This window comes from Silene latifolia, chromosome 5 (genome assembly GCF_048544455.1).
Source record: "Silene latifolia isolate original U9 population chromosome 5, ASM4854445v1, whole genome shotgun sequence".
NCBI lineage: Eukaryota > Viridiplantae > Streptophyta > Magnoliopsida > Caryophyllales > Caryophyllaceae > Silene > Silene latifolia.
This window is the reverse complement of record NC_133530.1, coordinates 82,167,326-82,181,989: the sequence shown is the minus strand read 5'-3', so window position 1 is coordinate 82,181,989 and position 14,664 is coordinate 82,167,326. Positions and strand designations below refer to the sequence as shown.

The 14,664-nt window shown below is 29.4% G+C and overlaps 1 protein-coding gene across 2 annotated transcripts; it reads right to left on the bottom strand.

Annotated features, from left to right (window-relative positions):
- Positions 1-8,581: 8,581 nt before the first annotated feature.
- On the bottom strand, positions 8,582-12,549 carry LOC141657642 (uncharacterized). 2 transcript variants are annotated; one of them, XM_074464934.1, is made up of 4 exons: positions 12,328-12,549; positions 12,126-12,182; positions 10,077-11,057; positions 8,582-10,034 (listed from the first exon to the last, which is right to left on the bottom strand). In XM_074464934.1, exons 2-4 carry the CDS (start codon positions 12,168-12,170, stop codon positions 8,949-8,951), a joined length of 2,112 nt encoding a protein of 703 aa, XP_074321035.1. In that variant the 5' UTR covers positions 12,171-12,182; positions 12,328-12,549; the 3' UTR covers positions 8,582-8,948. The 2 variants fall into 2 exon arrangements, with proteins under 2 accessions (XP_074321035.1, XP_074321034.1); XM_074464933.1 differs by having other exon boundaries at positions 8,582-11,057.
- Between the last annotated feature and the right edge of the window lie 2,115 nt (positions 12,550-14,664).

Sequence of the window (14,664 nt, the reverse complement as noted above, 5' to 3'; positions counted from 1 at the left end):
TATAGTCCACATGGAAATACTAGCATAGTAGTATACATGAAAAAAAAATTATCAATTCTTCATTTAAAAGTTACTCTCATAATTAATGGTAAAAAAATAAATGTAGATAATTATAATAAACCATTAAAATTTCACAATGTAGTTTTTCAACCATTATGACAATAATCCTTATTTTTTTTTTTATCATTTATATTATATTTTTTTCAGGTATTGAATGGTTTTACCATTAGGTGATTGTTGATCTCAAAATAGATATCTTATAATATTTCTTTAATCTATCAATAAATAATATTTAAAGGCATGTTGATGACCTAATTGACAAGGATTCTACATTTTCATTCATTTATTTAAAAGTGATACAAATAAGTACAAAAAATTTCAAAAATATTAGTTGCAAATAAACAAAATTTAAAAAAAAAAACCTAAATCTCTAATACTAAATTAATACAAACTTTTTTATTTCCTCACATAAATCTATACAATTTAGTTAAAAGGCTACTTAACACATTTAATTTTAATTCACATGTCATTTTTCTATTGGTTAATATTAATTAATCTACACAAATATAATTAAAGCCTACCTATGACACATTACTTAACCACATCACATACTCTAAATCCCTCTCCTAGCTTATTAAACAAATTATTTTGAACAAAATAATAATTCAAAGCTTAAGCAAATTAATAATTACCCTTTTTAATGCCATAAATGCCAAAGAATTTCAAAGGGAAAGATGGAAATAAATTGCTATAAAATTTAATATTGATTACATGTCTTTTGACATGGCTTTTTGAATGTAAGAGTAACCACTATTATTTCTCAATTCCTATAAATTTCTGATTTTTCCTCCTTGATTTGTACTTCACATATGCATATTACAATCTTTGGAGTTGTCATTTCATGAAACCACTCTAGACACTTTTATTTTTGGTAAAATCTCACATCCTTCGCAACAAGTAAGCTTGTTTTATTGATAATTTCATTTACATATTATACTTTGTAGTTAATTTAATAGACTCTATATTGTATATATAGTGGGTGATTGTTTTTCTTTTTCTTGCAGATTAATGTCACGGGTACTTTATCTCAAGATTAAGCTATTCAATCAATTTTATAAATTTGACAGATCATTTACGCTTTTGTTATATCATATATATGTAAGTAATTGAGCGTTTTGCTTTATAAGAGTATACAAGTATATCAAAGACCAGTGGCTTACGTCTTAGTTTATATAGAGTATATTTTAGCTTTTTGAATTTCTTATTAGTTTAGTACTTCGTATATACTTTTTCATACTTTTAAATATTAGTTTCGACACTTTTCAATTGCTGCACACTCCATTTGAAAATAAATGTAAGTATATACAATTTATGTATAAACATCCCTTCCCTTTCCTTCATTTTATCTAACCAATCAAGGTCATTGTTTTATGTATATTTTTTCATTCTAAAAAGAAGTCAAAAGCGTATGCAATCCTATAATGTGTAGTTTACATATTGCTTTGTTAACTCGAAACACATAAATTGGCAACAATAGATATAGTAGAGACTTTATCCTTTATTAATAAGTACAAAAACGTAAGTGAGCTTCATTTATATTTCTCATTACTTATAGATAGTAATGTGTTTTGCTTTATAAAAACGGAGTGACATGCCTTCACGCGGTTTGAATTCTCTCCATTTATTTCTGATAGACAGTTCGAATTCGTTCGTCGCGATCTAATGGTTGTAATCTTTATAAAAGTAATGTTTATGGAAACATAAAATATATTAAAATATTAGTGTATTAGAGAGAAAACACGAAGGAAAAAAATGAAGAAAATCCAAATTGGCTTTCACGTTGTAGATTTATTTACCAAATAACATGTCACTGTATGATATAATAAGTCAAGGGGTTGTGAATCTCATATAAGGTAACATATTTTTTGGTAATTATTGCTTAAACTTTTTAAAACAAAAAAAAATTATAAAGTTGTAAAAAGGTTACACCTATGTATTTGGACGTCAATTTTTCTTCATCATTTACCTCCAAAAATGTATGCAATGTATCTAGGAGATCTTATCTTAATAAATAGAAGAACATTTAACCCCTCCTCCTTCATCCACATCACCACATTCAACCTTTTAAAAAAAAAAACAATAAAAGTGGAACCCACCGCAAAGAATCTGGATTAATTTCTAAAAAAATCATTTTGTACGTAAATATTTACGCTTAGGTTTTATACGTAACTCAAGAATAGTTCCGTCTAAATTTTTACACAATAATAAATTACAATAACAACAATAATAATAAAGTACAATAAATTTTTTTTATAATGAATTATACCGCAAGTGCTCAGATTTGTGCAACCAAAAACGCGGACTAATCTTAGTGTTTAACAATTAAGCCGATAAATTGACCAGAAAAATAATCTCACTTATCCAATTAATCACACAAAATTTCAATTTAATTACATAATGTGAAACAATTAAAAAAATCTATAAATACTATTAAAAGGCTAGGATAAAAATGCCACGTAGACAATGCCACATGGGATGAAAAAAAGCCACGTACACAATAACAATGTGACTTGGCAAACTAATATGACATGGATTATCAATTTATTATTATATTGCATTAATTTAATTCACTTATTTTCTTTAAAAATCCATCCATATTCCATTAGCTTTAAACTTAATTAACTCAAAAAAACTACAATAAAAAAATACACATTAACTATAAGTTAATAATTTCAAGAAATATCATATGGATTAGTATTATATGTATTCGAAATAAAATAAAATAAAAAACTGAATACATAAGAAATTAAGAACGAAGAAGAATAAATGAAGTTGAAAACCAAAAAAAAATTGTATTGTCAGATTTGTCACTAATTCACTACTTTTTTTTTTGAAAGGCACTAATTCACTATTGTTGTTATTATAACTTTGTTGTATATAGAAGATGTTTTATAGAACTAATTAATCAACAAATGAGTATTAAATATCATATAAAATATTTTCTTAGAAAAATATAAAATATATGGAAAAAAAATATTTATTTAATTTAAGTAATTTACAAACATTTTCTGTAAATATTTAAATGAAATTAAACACTAATAATAAAGTTCTAAAAGGGTAGTAATACCGTGTATTTAGTTCATGAAATTATTTCACGTAAAGGATAAGGTTTTGGAAAATATAAAATATCATATAAAATATTTTCTTAGGAAAATATAAAATATATGGAAAAAAATATTTATTTAATTTAAGTAATTTACAAACAAATTCTGTAAATACTTAAATGAAATTAAACACTAATAATAAAGTTCTAAAAGGGTAGTAATACCGTGTATTTAGTTCATGAAATTATTTCACGTAAAGGATAAGGTTTTGGAAAATATAAAATATATGGAAATGAAAATATTTATTTAATTTAAATAATTTACAAACAAATTCTGTAAATACATAAGTAAATTAAACACTAATAATAATAGAATTTTAAAAGGATAGTAATACCATGTATTTAGTTCATGAAATTATATCACGTAAATGATAATTTAAATGAGACTTTCTCCATTCCACTTTTATTGTTTAATTATCCTTTAAAATTTATTCCAAATTAATTGTTTTTTCAAAATTTAGTATGATAAATGACTTAACTATTAGTATCTATACAATATAATAAAAAGGCAAGATGAGTAGTTTATTATTTGACGTGTGTCATGTTAAGCAATTTTAAGTGCCACATTTTATGTTATTTTTCTTTGTATTTTATCTATGCAATATAGTTAAAAGCATACTTAATGCATTTAATTTTTAATCCACGTGTAATTTTTCTATTGGTTACTAATAATTCAATTACATAATTATCTAACTAAAAGTAAGTAATTATCTAACTAAAAGTAATCTCTAAATACCATGTGTTAAATGCTTATAAAATACAAACAAAAAAAAAATATTAGTGGCAAACACAAAAAACAAATTAATACAAACTCTTTGTTTTCCTCTCATAAATTTGGTATTAATTTACATATTCATTTAACTTTTTTTTCTTTTATTTAATATTTGGTCTTTTGGTTTTCCTCACAATTATTATACTTTGTATTTATTTCACCTTTTTTTTTATCTCCCCCTTAGTTCACACAATATTCTTCTTCTCTCAAATAAATTATTGAAATTAATTTGATAATTAATTACAAAAATTTTCTTATATAAATATCATAACAATCCTATTTTTCATTTTTATCCAAAAAGTTGGTAGGTAAAGTATGCATATATAACCAATTGAATTATTTAACTTTTTTTATTCTTATTATGTTTTGAATTAATTAATAGTTTGAATCTTATATAAATATTACAATAATCCTATTTTTCATTTTTATCCAAAAAGTTGGTAGGTAAAGTATGCATATATAACCAATTGAATTATTTAACTTTTTTATTTTTATTATGTTTTAAAGTAATTAATAGTCAGAATCTTATTTAATTATTATTTTTGTATTTGTATTAAAATTGCAGGATGATGACATACTCACATATCAAAAACATTGCATGAAATCTGGAAATATATGGTTATGAAACTTCTTTGGAATTATCTTTTGACTTGAATATATTTTTCAGTTTAATTGAGTTTTCCCTTTTTTTTATTATTATTATGATGTATGCACAATATCAAATTGTACTATGAATCTATAATTATTGGTGACATGTTACATTATATATTCCAACCCTTGGAATATTAATTGACAAATGTTGTAAATTGTAATAAATTGTCTTATACCCTTTCGTGCACTTTATTAGTTTTCCGTGTACTCTTCAACTAGTATTTTGTCAATCATGTTATAAATCAAATATATTAGTCGACAAACAAATTATAAATCAAATGTCTTAATGGAAGTGTTGAAGTAATATGCACCAAGGATATAAATCGTATCTTTTAATGGGGATCAAGGTAAATATTTTGCATGGTTTTTTATTGAATCCAATGATCATTTTCCAATCCATTGTTCTATTTTGAATGCTTTCAAGCTTTTAAATCATTTTTTGTTTTCCATCAAATATTTTCTTCTAGCACTCTCAATATTTAATTTTTTTGCTTGTATATATTTTTGTTTTCTCATAGTCAATTGTTACAAATATTTTTTAATTATCACCCCACTTCTCTTTTTTTGTCCATTTCTATATTATCACCCTTTTTCTTTAATTTCTACTTTGGGACTTACTTTTTACCAACGTTTCTTATAACTTTTTTTTTTTAAATTACAAAATAATGTCATCGTTTAAGGGTAGAATTCTCACATTACTCCACCAATTGCAAACTTTTTCCTTTTATTTTCAATTGCTTTTTATCTTTTCTTAATCTTAATTATTGCACACAAGCAAATAAGGTTATAATTTAAAAAATGGAAGAAGTATAATAATACAAATGGTGTATTCTTATTTCTTTGAAAATCATTGGGATAGGCGTTAAAGCTCCTCACATAAAAGTTTACCAAGAGCAAAAGATATAGAGATGACTCTAATTGACAAGAGATATAGTCGAAATGAAACTAGAATGATGTCCATTGTTTAACAAATACATTTTCTCGTGTATCCTCTCAAAAATTGCTCACGTAAAATTTATTTTTAAAATTATTGAATGCATATTTAGTCTAAAATTTTATTTGTATAAGTCACATGTCATCAACTCCTTGCTAATAATTTAAGTATATCACTTAGGTATTTCGTTATACAAAAATCATTTCAATAATATTTTTCCCAATACGTTGGAAATCAATTAAATTTACAAGGACAATGTTGCAAGACCGACGAGCCGACAAGAATTGTAAATGTATTATTTGTTAAAAGTTTAACAAACTCCATTGCATTTAAGAAAATAAACTTGTAATTTTAACCTAATTAGTAAGATAAACATAAGTTGTATTTAACATAGCGCTTTCTGCGCATTATTCATATCGTCTCTAATTGACTAAAGGCAATATGTAAAATTCAGTTATAAAATATCATTACCATCCATTCATTTATATATTTTACATATTTATTTTATTTTACATTTCTTTTTTCATTAGAATACCTTAGGTAATAAGGAATAGAATTAGATGTCCAAGTGTTCAACATTTTTTGTTTCTCTGTAGGATAGAAATAGGACCAAGGTTCTCCGAACGCACCAAAACAACACTAAAAATAATTTATAAAGTACTAGAATGCCAAAAGTCGTCAATGTTGAATAAACTGAATAACCACCATGACAAAGCCAAGCGCCCTCGAAATCCAAAGACAATCTAAACAGCGTAAAAAGAAAAGTACAGAACAAAAACGAAAGGGACTAACGAAAAAGAATTAACACAACAAGACAACATTGAATAAAAGGACAAAGACAATGAGAACCGTAGAAAAATAAGAGTAGTTTTCAAAGTTAATATTCCACTGTTTGAATGCAATTTTACGTTTCCCATAATTTGTGTTGACTTTCCTTATAGGCTTTGAGAATAAGTTGTTTAAAGTGCTCTAATGAAACAAAAGGCAATACAATTTCCCATTTAATTTATATGCAATACCAGTTTTCAAAATCAGATAATGGACATTCGTATATTCTTTAAAATGAGGGATTCATGGGTTTTGGTGCTATAATATATCTTACCCTCATGAACTGTGACAGGGACCCTCTTTATTGCTTTGCTTAGGTATCCTACCAACATATCTCCAAGATAATAAGAAAGAAGACAAACAAGTCGAATAACGCATTCATGAACGATACCGCAAAAATAAAAGAACAAAAACAATCAAACCCGTGATTCTCACGGGTCACAAAACTAGTTAATATTTAATAAACAACTATGATGAATTCCGTCCGAGCGATATCATATGCTGGAGAAAGAAATCGCACATTAAAGAGAATATTAATTTGATCAAACTCATTCATCAAATTAAAATTTAAAATTAATAAATTAAACACCACATAAATTAATACACCACAGAAAATTATTAAAAAAAATTATTAAAAAAAGTAAAAAATTTGCTAAACAAGAATCTCATAGATAGTGTCACTTGCATATTGTGAGAGGGCAATATCCGATTTCAGCTTGTGACGGATACTACCCGTTTTCAATGAGATTTTGTGTATATGGAATTATATAACAAACTATAACTTTAGAATATAATTTTATGGAATTCCGTTTTTAAATTTTTGCAATTTAGTCAAACAGTATCTAAAACAAGTTTAATAAGCAATTCCGTGCAATTTTGCACGGGTTAAAACTAGTTCTTATTAGAAGTTAATGCGGATTGTGGTCACATATAATTCATAGTATTTAGTTAGTAATTAATAAATTATGTTAAATTAGTGACTCTTAATATGTCTTGGGTAATACTGTTTTATAAATATATTTTAATTTTAATTAACAAATGAAAGATTAAGCATTTGCATAATAATTATATTCCATATAGAAGGTAAGAATTCTTCCCTTTTTTTCCTATTACTTTTACTGCTAATTATTTTCTATGTATGCATTTAGTAATTGATCGATTACAAAAGTAAATAGATAGGGAGAAGACATTGGAGTTTTATTCTAATATTCAACAAACGTTTACATTGAATGAAAAAAGTCATTCCCTAGATAGATCAAGAATGCCATAAATTAGCGAAAAATTCGAATATTTCAAGTATTTTATTGGTTCTTCAAATGTTTGATTATGGAGTAGGTGAAGTATTTACATGATTAATGTGTAAGTGAACTGTTTATATTAACAAGAAGTTGAGATGATTGATTAGCAAAATTTCTAGACAAGTAGTAAAACATATTTTCATGATGGTTAAATCCGAAAAATATTTTGAGACCGCAATTTCAATTTCCTATGAGTTTTAATGGTATAGTAAATGATCAAATTATTAAAATGTATAATTATCTTAGTTTTCAGTGCGCCGTGAGTTGATAATGTTGTCAGATTGCACTTTAAATATACTTCACTCAATTTATGATAGTAATAAGGCTACTCAATTTTTCTCATCCTACCCAAACAAATAAGCACGGTTTAGTTTTCAGTAATCAAGTTGTATTTGATTTTTCTCAGAAAAATGTATCAATTTGAGAAAAGTGTGTATTTATTGATTAACGAAAAATGAAGCTATTTTACGTTGCACTCCGGTGAGCTTCTAAAGATGTTTCTGGTAAAAAGGAGCGGCTAAAATATGAAGCATGAAGTTTACGAATTTACCAACCATTAATTAAAATACCGAATTTCTCCGTAATATTTAAAGCGACCCATGCTTTTTGCATGGGTACAAAAACTAGTTATTATTTAAAGAGGTTGTGAGAGGAAATGGAGAGAAACGAAATGGAGAGGATCAATTTCCATATAAATACGTATGGTGATGAATTAGATGAATCAAGCAATTTTGACCTGACAAGTTTACTCCGCTCTTGAAGACCACTCATATATATTACAGTATTATCGTTTTCCTAATCTGTTTACTCAGCACCAAAACAATAATGATTTGATTATATTTAATCATCTTAAATCATGTCAATTTTTGCCATCCCTGTTCTTGCTCGAAAAAGAGAACAAATTTGTAAGACAAGTAGACAACTAGCATAATCTCTACCCAAAAAATGATACTGCAATACTTGGCACCAGTAATGCTTCAATTACAATGTTCCAATGTTTATAAACAAAACAAAACAAAAAACACAGAAGCACTAATCCATCCATACATCTGATTACACCAAAAACACTAGCAAATAATCTGAATGAAAGTAAAAATACAAATAACAAATAAAAATACAATCTGAATCAAAGTTTAAAACCTCAAACCTATACCCTTCTCTGTATACACACCCTATAAATCACACTCAAATCAATAACATTCAATAAACAGACACCAGCAACAATCATAACAAAAAAACAGCATATGGTACAGCAACAACGACGACAACCCGAAGTATAACCGTCTGATCACGATCACCAGTTTAAGCTGAAGAATCAACCTTAGTAGCATCACTAGTGATGGTTTTCGAAGAGGGCGATTTGCCAATGATCGCCTTCTTCGCTTTCACTAGGGAGCTTTTGACCTTTGACATGATAGTTTTGGGAGGGGGTTTGGTTACGGTTTCCTCTTTAGGTTTCTCTTCCTCCTTAACATCGGCCTCTTTGGTTACTTCCTCTGCTAATGGCTCCTCTACATGTCCATTTTTACCTGCGGCCTCAACTTCGGGAGCAGGAGGAGTGACCTCAACATCTCTGCTGCTTACTACTTCCTCTCCAACAGTTGCTTTCTCAGTTTCTCCGAGTTTTGCCTCTTCTTCTTTAGCTGTTTCTACGGCCTCCTTGACCTCGTTTTCCTCCTTCATCATGTCTCCTAGACTAGCCCTTTTATTAGCTTCCCCATTCTCTTCCGTTACCTCGGCTTCAACCTCTTTCTGAACTTCGCTAGGCTCCACGACATCTGCTGAAGGAATGTCTCTATCTTGCTGTTCAGGCTTTGGTGTGTCTTCGGTTGATTGCTCAGTCACACTCTCATCTGCTTTTGGAGCTTCACTAAGAATAGCTTCTTTAATATCTCCTTCTACCGGGACCTCACTCTTAGACTCCTCGACATTCTTGGGGTAATCTAGAGAACTCAATTCTTTGACATCCACCACATATTCCTCATCACATGGCTCACTCTTCGATTCCTCCACATTCTTTGGGTAATCTGTGGAAGCCAACTCCTTCACATCCACCTCTTTATCCTCAACTGGTGGCTCGCTCTTTGATTCCTCTACATTTTTAGGGTCATCTATAGATGCTAATTCTTTCACATCCACCACTTGCTCCGCAACAGGATCTGTTTCTATCGTTTCCTCAGGCTGTTCGGTGGCTGATTCAACCACATTAGCAGCTTCAACTGTCGGTATTTCATCTTCCTTGGATTTTTCAGCTTTCTCTTCAACGGCTGATTCAACTACATCAGCAGCTTCTTCTGTTGGTACATCGTCTTTCTTAGACTCTTCAGGTTTCTCTTCAATGGCTGATTCAACCACATTTGCAGCTTCTTCTGTTGATACCTCATTTACCTTGGACTCTTCTGGTTTCTCTTCAATGGCGGCCGATTCAACCATATTAGCAATTTCTTCAAATGGTACATCACGTTCCTTAACCTCTTCAGGTTTCTCCTCAATGGCCGATTCAATATTAGCGGCTTCTTCTGTAGGTACATCGCCTTCCTTAGATTCTTCGGGTTTCTCTTCAATGGTTGATTCAACCACATTAGCAATTTCTTCGGGTTTCTCCTCAATGGTTGATTCAACCACATTAGCAACTTCTTCTGGTTTCTCTTCAGTGGCTGGCTCAACTACATTAGCAACTTCTTCAGTTTTCTCTTCAATGGCTGGCTCAACTACATTAGCAACTTCTTCGGTTTTTTCTTCAACGACTGGCTCAACCACATTAGCAACTTCTTCTGGTTTCTCTTCGGTGGCTGGCTCAACCACATTAGCAACTTCTTCTGGTTTCTCTTCAATGGCTGGCTCTACCACATTAGCAACTTCTTCGATTTTTTCTTCAACGGCTGGCTCAACCACATTAGCAACCTCTTCGGGTTTCTCTTCAATAGCTGGCTCAGCCACATTAGAAACTTCTTCGGTTTTCTCTTCAACGGCTGGCTCAACCACATTAGCAACCTCTTCGGTTTTCTCTTCAATAGCTGATTCAACCACATTAACAACTTCTTCGGATTTCTCAGGCACCTCTTCTGTTACAGGTTCTTCAACAGGACTCACTACCTGTGTTTCCTGTGGCTCGGAAATTTCTTTCTCTGCAGCCAATTCTTGAATTGGCTCGCTGACCACTTCCTCGGCCTTCTCTTCCTGTTTCTCAACAGCTGCCTCTTTTTTGCTCTCTTCTTCAGGTTCTATGCTCACATCTTCAGTTTTTACTTCACTCGCCGCAGCAGCGTCTACCTGTATTTCGCCCAACTCATCTGAAGCAGGAGTTTCAGCAACAGGTTCATGAGAAGGGATCACAGTTTCTACCGGAGCAACATTCTCTTTGTCCATGTCCTCCAATTTCTCAACTTCTGGTTCCTTTTGTTCTACTTGCTGATTGAATGAAAGGGAAAGTAGTGTTTGTAAGAAACAAATAAAAACGAGATACAGAAAGATCAGATTGAACGACAAGAAAGGAATAAATCAAAATGTACAAAGTAAGAAAAGCGGTTTAAAGTCTGGTAATTTGGCAGAGGCATCTAACCAAAAAGGGAGGAAATAAAGGCTAGACATAATTATGTATAACATCAACATCGGCCCTGTGTCTTAAAAGGCTCCACCCACGGCAAGGTAAGGACGATAGGTGGGTCGTTTTTGAATGACCCGGCCATAATGAAAATTGGGTCGCAAATTTAATCGACAGACAGGCACTTGACCATACCAAAAGTGCAGACAATTTAGTGGGTGATTTTTGGAATCCTTGGATTCACATATATACTCAATATAAGTATTCGGAAATCTAAAAACCAACACTGAACACAAGTACAAAGTTGTTGCAGATTCCTGCAACTTTATTTACAAGCTTCTCATCTAAGATAGTGGTAAAACTAGAGTCTTTATATAGAACAAAAGTCATAATATCATCCCTGACTTTTCGACACCATCAGTGAAAGCTTTTTGAGCTTATTTTGAATAATCAGGCCCTTTTCTCACTTCAGTATTTTAGTCCTATTGTTCTTACTATCAATGAACAAATGTTTCGCTCTAAGACCAATTGACAATTAAAGGAATAGCTCCTATGCCTAAACTGATAAACTCTCCTATGTTTTTCGACATGGGACACTTACGTGTGAAACTTATATGGGTTGAACCTCTTCATCACGATAAGTCGAGAACTTACATTTTTTTTTTATACATGTTCCACTTCAAATCATATACAGTATACCAGTTTGTAGTAAAGATCATCTAAAACAAACAGCTTGTTTTTTTTTTTTAACATCGTACATCAATATTAACAGGAAAAAATTGAACTGCTAGAGAAGATTAAAGAAAAAACAAGCAGAAAAAAATTAAAGAAACAAATAATTGTATGAAAATCTATAAACTACAAAAGATATAATTAAAACATACTAGGAAAGCAAAAGAAAAGCAAAAGTAAAAGAAAACAAGAAGGAAATATACCTGTACAGCAACAGAATTATCAGAAACAGGAACTTCAGAAGACATAACTAATGATACCTGAAAAACCAAAATAAATGATAAAAGAAAAAAAAAATAATATAAGAAAATAATTATTGGGGTTTAAATTGTAAAGTTTGAATCTTTATGTATGTGAAATGAAGAAAGCAAAGAAGGGAAACTTTTTAAGAATAGAACTACTAACCTGATGAATATATGTTATAAGTATATATGTATGTATAGTTGTAGTATGTACAGAAAGAAAGAAAGAAGAAGATAGGCTGGCAGGAGAAAAAAGAAAGAATAATCTAAGAAATTATGTTTGATTAAGAGAAGAAAAATGGAAAAATGGAAGTAGCAAAGTAAGAACAGCAAAATTCCTCACTGGAAAGTAGACAGTATTGTGGGTAGTGACAGATATTCACATGGACTGCTAGCTCATCTTGATGGACTCTTTTCAATACTCCCATTTTTTTTTTTTTTTCATTATTATTGCACTTTTATTTAGGGTGAGATTATCGGTGAGACTCACCAAAGTCTTAAGACTCTTCCACATCAGCTTTTTCACTCACTTTTATTATTATTCTATTGTTTAGACTCACCTCAAACTTATCTCAGACTTTATACATTATCAGTCAGACTCACCTCAGACCCTACTTTTTCATTTCACTTTTCTTTTTATAAATTTATTAATTAGTTCTAGTTTGTAGTTAAACATTATTAATCAAAATGCATAAACTTAATTATAGAACACACTAAAAAGGTTAGTTAAACACTAGTGTAGAGCCCGTGCGAATGCACGGTATTTTAGATGGTTATGTGTAGAGAACTTAATAATTAGAGCTAATAATAGTATATAAATGAACTTGAATTTTATTTTTAATTATCTACAATTGTTAATGTGCAAAAATACTAAGAATTAAAATAGAGCGAATCTTTCATTTTTACTCGGGATAAGTTTATGATTAAAAAAATAAGATTGTTTACAAAACTTATGCTTATTTTTAAGTATTTGAAGCATATAACTATTTTTGTAATTTTTGTTACTACATACGGAGTAACAATTTAAACGGAGTAAAAAATTTAAAGAATAAAAAAGTGAAAAGCACAAACTGATTTTAATAAAATGAGTAAAATCTGCATACGTTTTAAATATAATATTTACGACATTTAAGATAAATATATTGGACTAATGAGATAATAATCAATAAAACACATTTAGCCCAACTATAAAAGTTGCGGTGTTTGATAAGATAATGTGAGTATGTGACACATAAAGGCTATATATTAGGTTCAATATATCTAGATAAAGTTAGACCCAATTTCTAGCTAATAGCATTTAGGCGGAAAAATTTCAGTTTTCTTATTCTCTTAGTATAAAGGGGATTATTTATCAAAATGCATAAACATAATATAGCACGCTAAACAAGTACTTTGTACTTGGGGATTGTTGTGTACTAGGAGTGTCAAGATTAATAGAGCTTGGGTTTTGAGAAGGAGTGTCACGCTAAACAAATATGTTGAAGTTGTGGATTTTGCAGTAAATTCATAATAGAATTTATATCAAAATTTTGATTAGGATCCATACCCAAAAATAAAAAAGTGTTGATTTTTGTAATGAAATTATTTGGACCGAACTTTAAACATGAGAGAAATGGATGAGAAAAAAATATTTAACAATAAAGCATGTTTATTTATAGAACATAAGATAGTAATTAAGAGAAAATATAGGCTTTAAAAATAAAAATAAAGTAAAAAAGGTGGGGTCAAGATTTACTCAAAGTCTTAAGGTGAGTCTTGGATTTCCAAGACCCGAGTTAAGACTTTCTCAAGACTCAAGTAGATTATTGGTAAGATTGAGAGAGTCTTGTCTTAAGACTCACCAAAGTCTTGTCTCAAGACCACCAATAATCTTACCCTTATTACTTCGTCATCATCATCATTATTATTATTATTATTATTATTATTATTATTATTATTATTATTATTATTATTATTATTATTATTATTATTATTATTATTATTATTATTATTATTATTATTATTATTATTATTATTATTATTATTATTATTATTATTATTATTATTATTATTATTAGGGAAAATGCACGCGGTGCCCTTCAACTTTGATGTTTTGCCCGAAATACCCAATTTTTTGATCTAGAGAACTTTAAGAGACTATAACTCGTGTTTACGAACTCAGAAAGTGACGATTTTTTTTCAAATTGATTATCATTTCGAGAACTACGACTTGAAAAAAAAATTGTCGAGTTTGGAATCCGTGAGCGAGAGATATGGTCACTCAAAGTTTGTTCATTAAAAAAAACTTTGACGTACAAAAACTCCTAGCCACGGGATCCAAATACGATAATTTTTTTTTTCAAATCGTAATTCTCGAAAAGATAATCGATTTGAAAAAAAAAATTATCATTTTCTGAACTCGTAGACACGAATTATAGCCTCTTAAAGATTTCCGGAACATAAAATTGGGTATTTCGGGCAAAAATCGAAACTTCAAGGGCACCACGTGCATTTTCCCTTA

Excerpts from the sequence above, each read along its gene's own strand:
- LOC141657642 (XM_074464933.1), bottom strand. The coding sequence starts at position 12,170 with ATGTCTTCTGAAGTTCCTGTTTCTGATAATTCTGTTGCTGTACAG. Across the intron at positions 11,058-12,125 it reads ATAATTCTGTTGCTGTACAG|CAAGTAGAACAAAAGGAACC; the intron begins GTATATTTCCTT and ends TCATTCAATCAG.